At 55.1% G+C, this 17,692-nt stretch overlaps 7 protein-coding genes across 7 annotated transcripts; 4 read left to right on the top strand and 3 right to left on the bottom strand.

Annotated features, from left to right (window-relative positions):
• Nucleotides 1–297: 297 nt before the first annotated feature.
• Nucleotides 298–1,731, bottom strand: CH63R_10705 (Pentatricopeptide repeat protein; the record flags this gene model as incomplete). The annotated part of the gene is made up of 1 exon (XM_018305679.1): nucleotides 298–1,731. The coding sequence occupies one exon, from the start codon at nucleotides 1,729–1,731 to the stop codon at nucleotides 298–300; it is 1,434 nt and encodes a 477-aa protein (XP_018155103.1).
• Nucleotides 1,732–2,491: 760 nt separating this feature from the next.
• Nucleotides 2,492–3,255, top strand: CH63R_10704 (37S ribosomal protein S25, mitochondrial; the record flags this gene model as incomplete). The annotated part of the gene is made up of 2 exons (XM_018305678.1): nucleotides 2,492–2,868; nucleotides 2,925–3,255. The coding sequence occupies 2 exons, from the start codon at nucleotides 2,492–2,494 to the stop codon at nucleotides 3,253–3,255; spliced, it is 708 nt and encodes a 235-aa protein (XP_018155102.1).
• A 457-nt stretch (nucleotides 3,256–3,712) lies between these two features.
• CH63R_10703 (UDP-N-acetylglucosamine transferase subunit ALG14) lies at nucleotides 3,713–4,273 on the bottom strand (the record flags this gene model as incomplete). The annotated part of the gene is made up of 1 exon (XM_018305677.1): nucleotides 3,713–4,273. One exon carries the CDS (start codon nucleotides 4,271–4,273, stop codon nucleotides 3,713–3,715), a length of 561 nt encoding a protein of 186 aa, XP_018155101.1.
• Nucleotides 4,274–5,305: 1,032 nt separating this feature from the next.
• CH63R_10702 (uncharacterized protein) lies at nucleotides 5,306–7,521 on the top strand (the record flags this gene model as incomplete). Its single annotated transcript, XM_018305676.1, has 2 exons — nucleotides 5,306–6,322; nucleotides 6,376–7,521. The coding sequence occupies 2 exons, from the start codon at nucleotides 5,306–5,308 to the stop codon at nucleotides 7,519–7,521; spliced, it is 2,163 nt and encodes a 720-aa protein (XP_018155100.1).
• A 5,011-nt stretch (nucleotides 7,522–12,532) lies between these two features.
• On the top strand, nucleotides 12,533–13,651 carry CH63R_10701 (Tyrosine phosphatase; the record flags this gene model as incomplete). The annotated part of the gene is made up of 3 exons (XM_018305675.1): nucleotides 12,533–13,041; nucleotides 13,106–13,298; nucleotides 13,355–13,651. 3 exons carry the CDS (start codon nucleotides 12,533–12,535, stop codon nucleotides 13,649–13,651), a joined length of 999 nt encoding a protein of 332 aa, XP_018155099.1.
• A 1,073-nt stretch (nucleotides 13,652–14,724) lies between these two features.
• On the bottom strand, nucleotides 14,725–15,238 carry CH63R_10700 (uncharacterized protein; the record flags this gene model as incomplete). The annotated part of the gene is made up of 2 exons (XM_018305674.1): nucleotides 14,725–15,086; nucleotides 15,163–15,238. 2 exons carry the CDS (start codon nucleotides 15,236–15,238, stop codon nucleotides 14,725–14,727), a joined length of 438 nt encoding a protein of 145 aa, XP_018155098.1.
• An 870-nt stretch (nucleotides 15,239–16,108) lies between these two features.
• CH63R_10699 (DnaJ domain-containing protein) lies at nucleotides 16,109–17,242 on the top strand (the record flags this gene model as incomplete). The annotated part of the gene is made up of 2 exons (XM_018305673.1): nucleotides 16,109–16,652; nucleotides 16,707–17,242. 2 exons carry the CDS (start codon nucleotides 16,109–16,111, stop codon nucleotides 17,240–17,242), a joined length of 1,080 nt encoding a protein of 359 aa, XP_018155097.1.
• Between the last annotated feature and the right edge of the window lie 450 nt (nucleotides 17,243–17,692).

Raw genomic sequence — 17,692 nt, 5'->3', positions numbered from 1 at the left:
ACGAACGAATCGCTCCTAGCACAACCATGCCGTATAGATCTTTTGACTGACACTACGTTATTACCAAGCCATAATCTTCAAAGAGTGCTGGAAAATATTGGTTGGTCTGATGAACCAGATAAGCCATGGATGGATGAGTCAAGCATCTGGGAAAAGTCACCAGAGCATGGCGAATTTCATACTGCGAGTGAAATTATTGGTATCATTTTGTCTATACTTGTTTTACAATGGCAGTTGCCTGACTGCCTTGAGCCTTTCCTGCGATCGGGTCACAGGCTAGATGCTGGAAAAACGGTCTTAACTCTTGCGATGCAAGATCCTGGCGACATAACCCTCCATGTACCGCGCTCTGTCCGGCGGCAAATCCCACCTCTTTTGAAACTCCTCGTACACTTCCCCAGCTCTGACTTCGTTGGCGCATTTCATAAAGGCCCGAAGCGCCCACCCCATGAGCCAGGTGTCGAGGTAAAGACCCTCGGTTTTGTAGTCGATCGCTCTCAGCAACGCGGATAAGACCTTCTCCAACCGGGCTGGTGTCCACGCGGAAAAGGCCTTGCCACCGTGCTTTTCGAAGGCTACGAATATGGCCAAAAAGACGGACCCGTCAACAGGCACCTCGAACTGCCACATCTCGTCGAGAAACTGGGCAACCCTGCCGAGGTCGCCTCTCTCGACGCCAAAGTGCTTGATGAGAATGCGATATGTTCGCATGTCAGGGGCGGTGCCTGCGAGTTCCTGTAACTGAGGCCGAAGCTCCGGTACCATCCTGCCGACTGATGCGAACATGAAAAGGATCTTGGTAACTACCTGGTCCTTGAAGTAGTCTTTTCGAGGGAAATTGACGGCAGCCTTTGACCCGGTTCCCTTCATGTAGTTGTAGACTTTCAACGCCGCCTCTTGTTCGCCGCATCTCAGAAAGCTGACGATGACGCAGTTGAGAGCCACAGTGTCGACCATCTCTCCAGCTTCCACCATCTCCTTGTAGGCAGCCCGGACGCCGTCGGCATTCTCCTGAAGTCCGAAAAAGAAAATCAGACTGACTCGGTGATATCGGTTGAACCGGATCTTCCGTGCCTTCATCTCCTTCCACAGCATTTCGCCTAGTTGGAAATTTCCAGCTTTTGACGCAGCGTCAAACAATATGTTGAACGTGATGTTGTTGCCCTTGACGCCTGCTTGCTTCTCCATCTCCCTCCACAGCAAGAGAGCATACTCAACCTCTGTTTCGGTGGTCCTACCAACGTATCTGGTAGCCAGGGCCAGGGCGTAGTTCCATTCGGTGCGTTGAAGGGCTATGCCGCAGTCCTTGACTTCGCCAACGAGTGCAAAGTATCGGAGCATTGACTGAGATTCCTTCTTCCGCGGCATGCCAAACAACTTGAGCAGACGATGGCGCAGATTTGCTGATATGTGTACCATGCGAGGCTCTGGCAGTGCCGTGTACAATTCGTATATCGAGTCCGACCTGACATCCGAACGAAACCTCAGCCTGGACCTGACCATGGACGACAGCTTCGTCACTATTTGTTTGACGCTTTCATTGCCGCAGAGGGTTTCGTGAGGTGATGGATATTTCTGGTCCTCCGGTCTCTCGGATATCACAAGTTTGGTATCCTCTGGCCGGGCGTACTTGTTGAGATAGGGATCTTCGACGAGCTCCCAGTGCTCCTCCACGGTCCCGACGTCATGATGACCCACGACCTTGAGAAGTCGCCTTTTCTTTTTCTGCATGACCAAGGGATCGGACTGTGGTTCCGCTGTTGCTGCAGTCGCAGCAGCATGACTATACCGCTGGAAGCGCTCGCGGCATGTCAGCTTCGAGCGCGCCCAGGCACGGGGGTGATTTGAGGGCGCCGGCAGAAAAGTCGACAGCAGCCACGAGGCTGTCTGAGAACATTGAGTAACTGGCAGGCGAGAACATCGTGTTTGGTATCGGCGGCATTGGGACGCCGGCGCCCTCGAAGGTCTGTCGGCTCGAAGCTTCGGCTGGGAAGAAACTGCAACTCGAGTCGCGGAGGGTCGAGTCGAGAGGATCGCGCCGCATACGGACCCGTCAATCCGGCTAAGTACTTTCATGGGCTGTCGGGCATTGCGGGCCTGGCCATCACCGTTCCATCGAAGAGTGTGAGCTCGCAGGTAAGAGGAAGGGAGGGGAAAGGATTGGCGTAGGTCGGAGAGAGCTGCAAGCTGGTGTACCAGAAAGCTCCGGGATGATTGGGAAACGAATTATTTCGCAGGCAAAAGCATGGGTGGGGCCGACGGCAGGACCGGGCGTCGGCATTAGGATTGGCCGACGCTCCAAATTTCTGAGATGCGCTTTCGCGATTGATTAACGGAGCTCGGGACAACGACAAGCGTTCCGACCTTAGCAGTGTATTGATCGCCCTGCTGTTGTTGTACCGATCTAAACAGTAAGTCTCGGTGGTGGGAAAGAGAGAAAACAACAACCGAGAACACGGAGGTTTGGTTCTGACGACTTTGCTAGGCCAAAATGGGTCGACAGATTAGGCCCGCCCGGGTCTACCAGACGATGAGCCAGGAGCTCAGCACAAAGATCCTGCCTGGCTTTACCGTCCAGGAGCCGCCATGGTTCCAGGTCATGAGAGATATCCCGCCCTCTGAGATCCTCACGAGACCAGTCATGGTTCAGAAGAAGTCCGCAAACCTGAAGCTCCGCAAGCCAAGCAACATCTACAAGCCCCCGATAATAAAGCACCAGGAGGACAGTCTGCGAGTGACCTTCTACAAAGATCATCCGTGGGAGCTGGCACGTCCGAGAATAGTCCTCGAGTCCGACGGAAAGGACGCGCAAAAATGCGATTGGTCCAAGGGACTGCGTCAGCCCGGCTTGCCCTTGACCGGTGAATGGTGAGCTGATCAGCATGCACAAGACATCGTGGGGTAGATAACTAACAGCTATGCAGTGTCGTCCAGCGCCAGCTCTGGCTGATGCATAACCAGAAGCTTAAGCGAAACCAAGCTTACGATGTCGCGAGAAAGGAGTTCTATGCGCTGCGCCAGGAGGAGGAGATCGAGAAACGCGTTGCCCGGGAGGAGGCCAGACACGTCGGTGCGTACTTTGGCAAGAACAGGCTGGCGATCAGCCAGGACCTCGAGAACAAGGAGTTCGAGCGCTGGAAGGGCTGGGCGAGCAAGCAGTCGCTTGCGATGGAGGAGACCAAGAGTAATAGCTACGGCAATTTTGGTGAGGCAGAAGAGAAGCCCGAGGCGAGCCCGGAACCGACTTTGCTTTGAACTGGAGGCATTACAGTTTCTGCAAGCATTACATGTATCACAAAACCCTGTATAATATCATCAAACCAGAGGAGAATGATAGAAAACCTGGGTCTTTCTCTTCGCGCTGTAAAGTCGGCTATCCATCGAGCCGCGTCAGAATGCCCGGCACCTAACCATCATCAGTCAATCAGCCTTTGCCGTAGAGATCTCAATGGAACCTTCATAGCCAGTGCTTTTCTTGGCTGATCGGGTGACAACGGTCGCCGCTTAATCCTCCCGGGGAACCAAATCCCTCGAGCCTCCCATTTGCAGCTCCTCCACCCCATCCCAGACACGTTGGCCATTTCGGTTTTGGACGCCAATACCTCTAGCCACATGCCATCGAGAGCAAGCTGTTCTTTTCCGAACTTCCATTAGTTGCTTCTCATCAAGGTTATTCCGGCCTCCCTCATGATCCGGAATGATATCCTGCATGTCAGCCGGTTCTCTTCACAACCATGCAGCCCGCGTTTTTGACGCCGTATGTCCTGGCCACCTTCTCATGCTGAACCAGCAATAGGTCAGCGAATCCGGTGCGATGGAAAAGCTTCCCGGTCAGACTAAGAGTCCGGATTCGTGCCCAAGACTCAATGTAGAGAACCTGCATAGTGTCCTCGGGAACGATGTAGAACATTTTCAGGGTATAGGCGACCAGTCCAACGATGAAGCCCGTGGCTGGGCCGTTGGTGAGGATGATGTCGGGAAACTGCTGGCGGCTTCTCGCGCCTTTGAACGGGGACGTCAGGAGCAGCGGGAAGATCTGGATGACTGATAGCAAGGCGGTAAAGGGCGTTGTGAGTAGACTCTGGTGTATCTTCCTGGCTCTGGCAACGATGTACTTGTCGTGAGTACCGGCTTGTTCTTCGCCATGGGTGTCCTTGAGATCATTCTCGAATGCATCGAGGTGTTTAAGAGACATGGCGTCGCCGCTGGAAATGAGATAGCGTCGATGCATATCGGGGATGTTGGGAAAGTCGATCCCCATCATGGCGAGCATCTCCTTGGTATGGCCACCCGATCCAAGCACAATCAGAAAATAGGCTCCCTTCAACAAGCCGAGCCCCGAAGAGTCTTTGGCAGATGCATCGGATAATAGGACCGGGCGCCTGAGTCGATTCTGCTGAATTTGTAGATGGCGAGCCTATATTGTGTTGGTGTTTGAAACTTTGTACATTCGATATCTTTGACATACCGTGACGAAGACTAGGAGTGAGATCGCGCCTAGGGAAAGGGTACCAATCAAGGCCCTCCAAGAGGAACGCAAAATGAGCCCCAAACCAAGCGCACAAAAGGCAGCGGCAATGCCGATCAAAGTAGATGCAGCTGCCATCTTATTGAGATGTTGTAGAGTCAGGAGTTCTTATATGGCCTGGTTCCATGCCTTTGCAAGCAAAGATGGAGAAAGCACGTTTGGCTTTTATGGCTGTGTTAGCAACGTGTTGTGAGTATCAGAATGCAACTCACTAGGTGGGCCGTCGTTGCATTACCAGCGTGATTCTGTTCTGAGATTTAGGAGGTCTGATTGCAATTATTTGACAGGGAAAATGCTTCCCCAAAGCTTAGTTGTTTCTGGAAATCAATCTCTTTGTACAGGTTGACCAGATATCGTCCACTCACTTGACGACGATGTGTTGAGTGAGGTGAAAGGGAGACCAGCCCAGTTGCTGTTAGTGCACTGCTGCAAGAGACTCGATGGATCGCTAAGCAATTGTGGGGTTGTGCCAAACCCTCCCTGCAGCACACCCTCTGGAGGTGGTGGTAGCTTCCATCTGGTGATGTTTGTTAGTGTATTTTACGCACCCATGGGCCAGAGGCCCCTGAGTCCTGCCAGCAAAATAGGATGACCTCATGTTCCTGCTCATCCTCCAAGATCCCTGCGACTTCCCTTGCTCTCTGACAGAAACACGCCCACACCGCCCGGCAGAACCCAGAAAGTTCCGGGTGACAACATTATCAAAGACACGAACACCCCCCTTGCCCTGCATATATCTCTTGTTGCGGCCTGGGGAGCCTTGAATCTCTGAGCGACATGGCAAAGTCAAGAAGTGGCAGGTTACTGACCTGCTTCTACTGTGGAAAACGCTCCTCTACAAGGTATGACGGCTTGATTCGCGAGTTCCTTTGCCTTCATTGCGACGCAAACAACTATTTGGATGAGGCAAGTCACCCTAACGCGCATTGCGCAACAACACGACCTCTATCTAACGTTCTGCAGCGAGGAGACATCACCGACCCTCCAGTGGCCAAAACGACATCGGTGCCTGCAACGACGACATATGCAACAGCGCGATCACATTCCCCCGATTTTGCAAGCCCGTCCCAAAGCATCTTCTGCCCGACATGCCTCAAGAACCAACACCTTTTTACCAGCTCTCTGGCGCAATACCTTCCCGAGGACCCCGATCACCCCGACTATGCCGAATTGGAAAAGAACATGTACAAATTCCGCCGGCGACTCGAGCAGCGATACCCCCAGATATGCGCCCAATGCGAGCCCAAGGTCCAAGCCCAGCTTGACCAAGCTGGTTACACGGCCAGGACCGACCATCTACGGCGCATGATGGACAGGAGCAGGAAGAGCCGAGTCGCTCCTAAGCAATTGACGTCGTTAGACATGGCGGCAGTGGCCGGGAAGTGGCTCTGGTTTGGAGGAGTCGCGTTTCAATACCTGTGGCATGTCACCTGCTTGGCAGCCGTCTTTGCGAGACAGTCGGACGAAGGGCCGATGCGAGATCCCGATGCCGAAGTGACAATTGCCCGGAAGCTCTCCATTGCCTTGACGCTGCTTCTCCCTAAGCCTGAGGTGTTGATATCTTGTAGCTTGTGGGCAAATGCTGTCAGCGTCTGGTGGAATCCCAAGTTCGTTCAGGTGTTCCGTGGCTTCTCTCGGCATATTCTGGGGCTCTCGCACTGGTACACATTTCAGGGGTTGATATTGTTTACGAGATTCCTGGCCATGAGGATGACCGAGCTCAAGGGGGGTCGCGCAGCTGAGGAGAGCGCCCAGATCAGCCTACACGGCCTGATGGCAGTTCTCATGCTGGCGGTGAGCGCTACCAGCTACTTTCATCTTCCAAACTTTGCTGATTTAAGACATAGATTTACATCCTTGCTCAACGATCTGTCCGTATCGATACGACGCCACTATTCCGGACTATCGGCACGCCTGTGGCATCGCCTCCAAGGCCGCAGCAGCAGCAGCAACAACTAAAGCATCGTGAAGATGACAACAAGAATATGGCAACCCTTCTTGACGATATTTTGGCTGAGTCTAGCCCGCGGCCCGGAAGTCCCCCGAGTCCGACGAGTATTGGCTCTGGCTCGCCGGCACTCTTTCAGCGGGAATTACAGCATCGATCAAGCGCCCGTACTGCTGGCTTCGGGACGCCGCAGAAGCCATCGCAGCCTCAATACGCGGAAGAAATGGACTGGTCTCCAACGCAATCGAAACACCGCGCCTTCAACGATTTCGGACCTCCGAAGGCGCCGAACCAGGTGTTTGGCCAACCTGATCCAGGTCCGAATTCTAGCCCTTTCTGGTACAAGGTGCCTCCAGCGCCCATCACGCCGGCGCAGAAGCTTCGCAACGGCCCCAAGACTCTGGCAAAACCGGTCGAAAAGAAGTCTATCTTTTCCATCGGCAGCCCGAATGCGTCCAGAACGAGCGCCTCAGCGGATGACGCAAACAGAGGCGTAAGTAAAGTGGCCTTCGCGCAGCCCACGTTCTTTGCGCCTTCGGCATCCAATCCCACCGATCCGCGCAGCTCCCTGGCCGACCTTCTCAACACGAGTTTCACGCTGAGCCAGGATGAGCCCGAGGAGGGTGAGAACGGCGAAGCAGGGAACAACAGGTCCGAGACTGCCAACACTGGCCCATTGGCGAGAACGGGCGGTCTACGCAACAACCGACTACTGGACGTTTTCACCTTGGCGATCCTCCTGGGCGCATGGCTCCACGCGACATCTGGGTCATACCCATACAGCCGAGACGTGATGTTTGGCGCCATGCTGCTGAGCATGGCCATTGCAATCCATCTCACGGGCGACGCGATCAAGGACATGCGCAACGAGCAGACGCCCAGCTGGGCATCCATCATTAACACGTCGCTGGGCATCGGCGAGCTGGCAGTATCATGTCACTTTGCGCTCCAGATTTACGGGAACCGCATGCCGACGTCGAGCGTGCAAGGCGCCTCTGTCATTGGCGCGATGCTCGCGCATGAGATGTGGAATGCGGCTTGTTAGGGGGGGAGGACCTGCGAACTAGCGCCATGGTCCATTCTACTGGACCCGAGAGGGAGGGAGGCATATGAGATGAGTAACACGAAGTACTGATTGGCGTTTGTTTACCGGCGTTGCAAGACTTGAATGGGATAGGGCTGCATAGGCAGGGAGACAACATGTAGGCGCGCCGTGTGTTATACGACTTGAGGCCCGCGTGTCTGCCCTTTCGAACTGCCTTTTTTCTTTTCTTTCTCGAGTGCCTTGGATAGGCGGCGGGCAAACAACAGCACATAGGCAGCGTCGAACGACGACACAACAGGTGGGCGCGCCGGCGGGAGAATTGATTTACGTACCAACTCAAAGTACCTACCAAATATGCACGATGCCGGCACTTGATGCTTTCCTCCGCCTTTGTCATTGGCGAACCGACACCAATATCTTTGGCACCTTTAGCTTCCCGACCTGCTGTGATGGGTGGGTCTACTTCGGCCGTGCCGGAACCGTTGTGACTGTAAGTCACCGCCAGCATGTATGGCTGGCAGATGCCACCTGCAAAGAGACTCACGAAGCTTCCGAGCGGACCGACGCTATGGGACGCGCTAGAAGCAACGGAGTAGGATGGACGGCGCGGCGAGCTGGACGGAGGGTAACCTAGTGCGGCGCCAGAGGCAAGCTTGTCACGTCGCCCATCACTCGATGGCACCCGGGCTGCACGCTACGTGAATGCATGAAGGACCAAGTGCGGTTGGCCCAGCAAGAAGTCCGTCCCACCTACTGTTCACCAGGTTAGGTACGGTATGCGTAGGTGTGTGTCTGGATTTAAAGGGGGGGAAAGGCCGGGAATGGCAGTGGGGGAGCTTCTCCAGTATTGGATTGCTCATCTTGCAATCTTTTCTCCATTGTTAGTCGGATCCTGCTTTGGGCCTTCTGGGATAGACCCCCGAGATTTGGATGGGATGTGGTGCTGACGGACGGCGTCACACCTGAAGGTGATGCAAAAATATTGACGAGGTAACACGGTACTGGTACAGCATGCTGTTGCACGACTACCAGTACGCAGTAGGGATGGCCCGCCGCTGCGGGACTGGGGGCCTTGTCATCGGTGTTGGACCCTGTGGGCCGGTTTCATGGCAAGGCGAGAAAGAGAATGTTGTCACTTTCTTTTCTTTATTCTAATTGTAGTGCTCGGTGCCGAAAAGGCGAGATGCTCCGGATGGCAGGGTGGAGTATGAGAGGCGTTCGGTGAGTGATATCAGCCCAGTCCTCCGAGGTGACGGCGGATGCGGAAATGTTGTGCGCACCCGCACACAGCACAAGTCGCCATGCTGTGCTGTGCTGTGCCGGTATCCGGGTGGCCACTCGACTCAGAGTCCGAAGAGCGAGAGAGAAGGAGAGGGAACAGACGGGTTCCTTGATTCGGCCGGGTTGGCAGCGTCACCGATACCGTGATGGAGGCGCAACCAAGGTGAAGATCGGGCAGGTGAGGTAATGCATCATTGTAGGGTAACGACGTGGAAACCGAATGGCCGGTTCAAGTTTTTCTTTTTTTCTGTTTTCCGGTTTGCTGGCTGCCGCTGAGATCCGACACCAGCCACTGTGGTCGTGGTTAGCGCCCCTCCCCCCGTCGTGGCTTATGCAGCCTGGCAACATTCCATCATCAATCACACTGCTGCACCTCTTGAAGCAGCGGCGTGTTTGTACGACAACCGCGCTCGGTTCAACACGCGTTGAAGGACTTGTTTGCTTCTGGCTGCGACGGGAGCGAACATGACGTAAGACGGCCGCGCGGAGTGGGAGGCAGTTTGGCTGGCATGCGACGGCAGTCATCTTCTCACTGTTGGACGGCACTCTGGAATGGCGTTAACAGCCGAGAGGGGTCCTGAGAGCAGAGAGGATCAGACGTTCTCCGCCATGACGCCTCCTGGTCTGATATAAGCCAATAACGCACATGGTGCATAGCGCTGGGCTCAAGGTGAGGCGGAGAGCCCTTTGGATTGAACATTGAGGCCGTGTCACCTAGAGTCGAAGATGCCAAAACTTTTTAGCACGTAGCGCGATTTCCCACTTCACCAGAGTCTGCCAGGGACGGCAAGATACAGGCAGGATGATCGGCAGAAGAGCGAGGCTGTCGCCGTGGCTAGCGCGGTCCAACTGACTGTCGTCTGCTCGATTTGGAGAATTCTTGATGGCTGACACAGGCTCACAACAGTGTGCCACGCGCGCCTGTTGATCGTTTGGAGAATCCCTGTCATCCCCGACCAGGCGGCAGTGTATCTATGCGTACAACTTGGTGTACAGGCGACTCTAGATACTTGGCCCGTGAAACAGACTGTTGCAGAGTACGCCTGTCTGCCATTCAACGAGTTTGGGGAGGGCTGGAGTTGATCCGCGGGAGTACTTGCGCGTGCGCGGCATCGGCATCATGGACGAATGAAGTATGTAACCAAGGTAGTGGAGGGTACTGCAGCTTGGACGACAAACACGGTTGAGTTCAGAACCGCCACTCGCGTAAGACGGACGCTCTCTCACAGTACCTACAGGCTACTGAGATAGTGTACCGATGGGGATCATCAAGAGTTCCTTGCTGGCTGGGAAGAGGCCCAACCACGCACGGCTGAGTCGCAGCGACTGACAGTCTGGCGTGTCTGGAGTCTGCCTACCTGCCTGTCTGCAAGGTATTCTGGGGTTTCCAACTCGCAGGCTCTACGCCGCCTTCTTCTTTGGGTGACTAAGCGTCAGTGCTCACCCACCGATCTGTGGCTGCGTTGCGCTCAGGTCGCCGCCAGCCACAGTGTCTTTTTTTCTCCCTTCTTCTTTTCCTCTTTCTCGTCAAGCCTTGTGATGATGTTATTGTCGGTCTCCAAGGTGCCCCTCACGTCGCCTAGCGGTCACTGTCACACTTTTCGATTGAGCCCACCCATCCATCGTGGCAGACGCTGACGGGTCTGGTTTGGGGGACCACTGGTGCGGTTTGATGTTCTTTCGCGTCTCGTTGCGCGGCCAGCGGGTGGTTCCAACGTGCCAAGTTACCGGGTTGATGCAAGTTGTGAGGTTGATGCGGGATTCTCCTCGGTGTTTGCCTACAGTCGCTCTTCCATGGATTTGTGAGCCTGTCCGGGAAGGGAAGGGCGAGAGATTGAGAGTACGTACCGAATGCCATCAGTACCCAGTAAGTACTAAGAATAAAATGTCTGAGTAGAGGCAAGTACGTACTCTTTTTTTTTTTTTTTTTTGAATCTCCTCCATGGCTCTAACTCCTTTGATTTCCTCCCCCTGACGGACGGCCTCTCCAGGTCAGCTTGGCTGCAGTGGACCCGAAGCTTACAGAGTGAGGTTCAGCATGCCACCCTCCAAAAGCCCGCACCTTATCCGTTTGTGGCTTAGTGAGTGTGTCCTTGCAGGTGTCCCCCCCACACGGAGCTAAGAGGTATAGCTGCACCTATTCTTCGCGGGAGAGGTACGCAGGGTCGTCATCCGGGCCGTTCGAATCTGATTATCAATTTATCTTTTTTCTTCGTTTTTCTTTCTTCTGACCGTCGAAGTGCCGCCTGGCCTGAGTACCGCAATGACCGCGAATGGATGGCCGGGTCCAGCCCACACAACTTTCCAATGCCTTTTTTTCTTGTGGTGACCTCCTTGTGCCTCGTTTGCGTCCTGTGTCATTCTTTCAGCACATACGGATATTTCCCTCCAGAGTCCCGAGAGCTTTGCTGTCTGGCACTGTATTCAGGCTGGCCTAGCATTTTCTTCCCTCTCGTTTCCCCTCCTCTGACGCCTTTTCCAGCTTCTACCCATAGGCAGGTACCCAGTATCCAGGTCCCCTGTAGGAACGGACTGCCAGCATCTCTTCCCCAAATTTGGTTATGCGACCAGCCAGTGCATCACCCCACCCCGTCCCCTCATCCACCAGCACAGAGCGGAGGTACCTACTCGTACCTAGGTACCTTCCAACCATAGGTACTTTTCACTGCTAGTGCTTCAGAAAGGTCCCCGTCCTCTGCTTCACACAACTCGCACACACACTCTCTCTCCCTCTTCTCCCCTGGTAAACGGTGAACCGTCTGTCCTTCTCTCTTTCTCTCTCTCTTCCTTCCTCTCTTTCCCCCCGAGCACCCAATCAATACTTGGGCCTTGACTCTGAGACAAAAAAAAACACTCGAGGAAGATCTTTCTATTCCACCTCATCTCGTCTTAGCCAAGAATTTCACAAAGCCAAGCCAAACATCAATCCAGGGACTCGCCAGGAAAGGTACGTACGCCACTCCCCTGCCCACCCGTCATTCACAGTCAATCACCCTTCGCTTCACCTAAACAGCAATCTGTTTCCATGGGGGGACTGGATAGTCCTGCCAGCACGCTAGCACTGCACCTGTGCTTCCGCGCTTCTTCCTCTCCGCCGCACCCACGCCCCGCCCACTTCAACCACCACGCCGGCTGCACATCGCCCATCCCACCCACACACACACACACACATGACATTACGATGCTCGTTTACTAACCCGCTCCTCCCGCGCGCACCCAGGGTTCTATTATTTCCTCCCTCCTACAGACTACAGTACCTCGTTTTTCCCTCTTTCCCACAACAAATCTAGCCACTTTCGCTTCCACGATCGGCCTGTCCAGATTCATCACCGAGAGTCCCTGCGAACATCATCACCCGTCGCCTGCCTGCGACGCCACCAACAAGACCACCCTGACCCGCGCTCTCGACAAGATGGACCTCAATCTCCAACTTGCCGCCCGTCAGGTCTGCGTCTGTCCTCTGTAAGGACACGCGAAGGGACAATTCTTCAACACTGCCTCTTGTCCCACGGGAGGAAAACAAACCGATCAATCGCTTTTCAACACAACCCTGAACAACCTGAATCAACCGCTTTTCCGATCTGCTCACACGACCTCTTACCTCTTTCTAACCCGCCCCCGACCGACGAACTATACAGCCCCACGAACCCAAAATTACACTCGACGATCCTGAATAGAGTCACGCGAGCTAGACTCCTCTCTTTAACCCCGACCTTAACAAGTCGACTACATGAATCCATCCAACATGGCTGGCGCCATTGTTTCAAAAAGAAGTACAAGACCCTTCCTCGAGGATGGAGGTGGTCACCCGGAAGAAGATCCCACCTACCGCCCGACAAGACGCAACTCCAAGCAAGAAGACGCCGTTCCCCTCGAGCTGGCAGAGAAGTACCAGGTCAAGGGCCCCTCACGTCAAGGCTCGCGCGAGTCTGTGTCTGCCCCCGACACCACTCTGGACGTCTACGTACAGAAGCAAATCATCTTGGTGGAAGATGAAAAGTCGAAGCCCGCTGCCCCTGGAGAAAAACCCGTGGTCTGGCATGAAGATGCGCTCCTGAAAGCCGCTGATCAGCTGAAGACACCGTTGGCTTCACCCATATCTCCAGGCATCGAGCGAGTCCTGCCCATTGACGGGAGACCTATCAACTTCGGCGTCGTGGTCCCAGGAGTGTATCGCAGCAGCTATCCCAAGCCCGAGGATTTCGGCTTCATTCGGAATCTTGGCCTCAAGTCGATTGTGTAAGTCATCTTGATTACTCACCTTGCTGTGTAGTGGTCCCCTCAATGCTGACCAATTACACAGCACCCTTGTCCAGAAGGATGATGTCGATGAGCCATATACAGCCTTCATGTCTGGGAATGGCATCCGCCATCATGTATTCAACATGAAGGGCACAAAGAAGGAGGCTATCCCTATCCGGACAATGAAGGCTATCCTGCGACTGGTCCTGAACCGCGAGCACCATCCTTTACTCATCCATTGCAACCATGGCAAGGTGCGTTCATCCAAGTTCATTCTCATACCTTCTCCCACTTACTGACATGATCACAGCACCGCACTGGGTGTGTTGTCGGTGTCGTCCGCAAGGTGACGGGCTGGGAGCTCAACACCATTGTTGATGAGTATCGGGCATATGCTGAACCCAAGGTCAGAGACTGCGATATTAAGTATCTCACCGACTTTGACCTCTCGGACCTGTCCAACCTGTTTGTTCACGATGCAAACATGCGGTTTCGGGTCCGCCACTTCGTCCGGGTGACGCTGTTCAGTGTCTTTGTCATCTTTGTCTGGATGCTCTCTGGTCATAGAATGCAGACCACAGCCAGGCGGGTCAAAGATGTAAGATGACCATGTCTGGTTGTCACAGCATCTCCAGGACTTGCATGGCGCTGAGCGGATGTTTACCGAAGCCTGAACTTGGTGGAGAGCATTGCAGCACCACAGCCACAACCTAGGTTTTCTGGAAGAAAAACGGGTCCTACTGCACAGCAACGCATGATACCCTTCTTACATGTAGGGCCCCACATGGAGGACCTGAGGATGAAGAAGTACTGAGAGGCAAAGATGAACACGAGAGGCTCTACAAAGCATTGGCAATAGGACAGACGACCAGACAGGATGATCAGGTCGCAGTATTTGACAAAGGGACTGAGAAAACTGGGGCACAAAAGGGGCCTGGTATCTGGGACCGCCCAAAGTCGCAGCACTGACTGTTGGGAAGGGGACCGCTATTGAAATTTTTTCATTTGTATGGATAGACAGAAGATGGGGACTCATCAAGAGCTGAGGTGTCTCCTTATGGCGTTGGACTCGAGATTCGAGGGGTTACCGAGTTACCGAGTGCACCATTTTGTCACGTATCGGTTTTTCTTGCTGCATTGTACAACTAGTATGGCGGAATGGCTGTGGGGGCGATGCCCAGAGTAAAAAGCGCATTTTTTTACAAGCAAACACTGCCCATGTTTACTGTCGAGTAAGTATTTGTGATGGTCTTACATGATACTATCCTACAAGCCCCTGCTTGTCTATCTGCTCCCTGCGTGTGATACACCCGCGTCGAGGATTGATTCCAAGCCTTGTATGGCAATGCGACGTGTCGACCCTCACCCGGACACCGCCGTTTCGCGCGTGGCGACATTTCGTCTAACCCGACGCCTTTCAATATCTGACAATGCGTCTTGTACAATCCTATAATGTTCCTCGTGCTGTCGACAACCCGGGCCCCCGCCTCGCCTTGGCTTGGCGTTTCTGGCTTCTTTTTTGCAACGGTCAGTCAGTCAGTCAACAAGCATCCGAGGAGGCGTGCAACATCCATTGCAGTTTTTGCAGGCCTGACAGAGGCGGACTACAACGAGCTGCTCTTCTCCCAAGCCCCTTTCCCGCGATCGGGCATCTCCAACGGGTCTCCCTTTTCAACGACTCTACGCGTCGCCACCCCAGCGGTTCCGCTCCCTTCTCGCGGCCTCGTCCGCCTTGCGGTCGCCGTTGGCGTAGACCCAGGCGCCGGCAGCCGAGTTGGCAAAGCCCATGCCAATTGCGGTGCCGCGCACAAGGCCACGGGCGGTGAACTTGCTGCGCAGGGGCTGGCGGCGGCGCAGGGCGAGGAGGGCATACAGGCCGGAGAGGGCGCAGGTGAAGCCGGCGCTGTCGGTAGGGAAGCCGGCAAGGTTGACGTAGCTGCTGAAAAGCAGGGCGGGCGCGAAGGAGCACGGGAGAACCTTGAGGGGCCGCGCGTGCAGAGCGGCGATGAAGATGGCGTGGATGGCGGGCGGGAGGGGGTTTGCTGTCGTCGGAGGTGGTGTGTTAGTGATCATGGTACATGTGTGGTGGTGATGGGCGAGAGAGTGGGATGCACGTACTACCGTAATCGTGCAGCATGCTAAAGATTGAGGACTTGACGTCCTCCGATTCGGGTACGCCGCTGTTGGACGCCATTGTCGTGGACACTGGGAAGTGGGAGGTCGACCGGTTCCGCTGGCGCAAGGACTGGCTGGGCTGTTGAAGCAATGGGAATATCGTCACTGATTTTTTGGCGTCGACCTTCTAAAGCGAATAGCTTACAGCTAACTAGCTAGGTACCCGGGGGCCATTATCTCCAAACGCAAGTCCCTGGTGGTGACGTGACTTATCGATAAGACGAGACCTAGCTCTGATGAGTAAGCGCAAGCCGCACCCAATCAGCTACTCTGTAGACCCCGGGCGTCGGGGGTCTCGTCAATTTCGACAGCCATCAAGTGCGCTGGGACGGCTGGGGACAACTGCAGAGTGTCTTGTTCGGCAAGGAGGACATTGCGACCTTCTTTCCGTTTCTTGCGACGCAACCGCGGTTCCCTGCTATACCTACAACCCGGCCATCGACTCCACGACATCTCCCAGAACACGGACGTCGTATTTTGTGATCCCTCCTAGGACGCACTCTGTCGAGTTTTGAATATAGACACGGGTCAGCCTTTACAACTGTCTTTTCGCTTCAGCAGGTGCGGGGGAAACCATCCATCCGGGGGCTCCATCCGTCCTTCCATCTAGCCTTGCAACGTCTATCTTGACAGATTGGCAAAAAACCGCCAATCAACATCGCATCAGCCAACAACGACCCTGCGCATGACAGCCACGAAAAGTCTCTTGTTGATTTACGGCCCATCGGAACGCATCTAGATCCCGCAGCGTCTTTCTACGCATTTCCCACCCGGTTTCCAGCGATTCGAAAAACGACCCCTCGGCTTGCCCCAGCAACCATCACCAAACCCCCAAAACAGAGACGCACCCGACGCACATACGCGCCCACACCCACGAAAACCGGGCACCATGCCGAGCGCAACAGCCTCGGGGGCCGATGCGGCCGGCGGTGGCGCCCGCAGCCGCGAGCACAATCAGGGCAACCAGGGCCGCTCGTATACGGTGGAACAGAAGGCGGCGGTGCTGCGCATCCGCAAGTGCTCACCGACGGCTTTCTACGACATCCTTGGCCTCGAGGAGGTCAAAAAGACAGCCACGGAGAGCGATATCAAGAAGGCTTACCGCAAACAGTCACTGATGACCCACCCCGACAAGAACGGCCATGAGCACGCCGACGAGGCATTCAAGATGGTCAGCCGCGCCTTCAGCGTGTTGGGCGACAAGGAGAAGCGCGAAAAGTTTGATCGCTTCGGCACAGACCCGGACTCCCGGTTCGGGCAGGCGCAGGCCCAGAACCCGTTCAGCGGGTTCAGCGGACGGCAAGCTGGTGGTGGCGGCGGCGGAGGAGGGGGAGGTGGCGGCTTCAGAGGTGGCGGGATGGACGAGATGACACCCGAGGAGATGTTCCAGCGGTTTTTTGGGGGCGGGTTCGGCGGCGGTCCGTTCGGAGGAGGTGAGTCTTGAGGTGTCCATGCTGAATGAACCAGATGCTGACGGTGATGTGCAGGCGGCTTTGACACAGGGCCCCAGTTCGTCTTCAACTTTGGTGGCGGGCCGGGATTCAGGGTACATCAGTTCGGTGGCGCGCGGCCGCGGAGGAGACCGCGTGAAGCGACGGAGCAGCAAGGCGGTGGCCTGTCGACGCTTATGGGCCTCCTGCCGATCCTGTTACTCTTCGTGTTCCCGCTCATCTCGAGCCTTTTCAGCGGCGGCGGGCCCGCGACGCCGAGCATTGTCTACGATAACCCCAAGGGCGCCAACACGCTCGGCCGGACGACGCCCAAGCTGAATGTCAAGTACTTTGTCAACCCCAAGGAGGTTGAGAGCCTCACCAAGGGTAAGCTCAGCCAGCTGGACCAGACGGCCGAGAACAACTTGGTGCGGACGCTGCGGTTCCAGTGCGAGAACGAGTTGCTGGCGAGACAGCGCTTGTACGACTCGGCGAGCGGCTGGTTCTTCCAGGACCCGGAGAAGATGCGCAAGGCCGACGCGTATGACATGCCATCGTGTAAGAGACTGGAGTCGTTCAATGTGGGGAGGTGATGGGGCCTGTAATCGAGAAAGGGAGCCGTTGGACGGGGTTGTGGTAAGATGTAAGAAACGGGAGATTTTGCCTATTGTTCTTTTCCGGCATAGGCTGAGAGGTGGCTGGTCGAGGAGACGGGCGATTGATGGGATGTCGTGGGAAGGGTGCTGATTCCTGGTCTAATTCGGCGTTCTGGAGACAGATGAGATTCATAGCATTCTTGGGAACCCGCGCCTGGGCATATTTTCCTCGTCCGGCACAGTAGTCTTCTATATATTCCTTTTCCCACCTTTCACCACACCGGGTCGTCTCTTTCAGTACACGCAGCCCGTGTGGGCGAGAGCTTCTCGTGTAAGCGGTTATCCAGACATCGACCGTCAGAAGTCCGATTGCCTATAATGTCATTTGACTGGCTAATTGACATCACTCCCTTGTATGATGTGGCTCACCTGGTTTCTTGCTGAAGC

This window comes from Colletotrichum higginsianum (genome assembly GCF_001672515.1).
Source record: "Colletotrichum higginsianum IMI 349063 chromosome 7 map unlocalized unitig_7, whole genome shotgun sequence".
Lineage (NCBI taxonomy): Eukaryota > Fungi > Ascomycota > Sordariomycetes > Glomerellales > Glomerellaceae > Colletotrichum > Colletotrichum higginsianum.
Note: the sequence above shows the minus strand (reverse complement) of the source record. Positions and strands in the feature narration are given on the sequence as shown.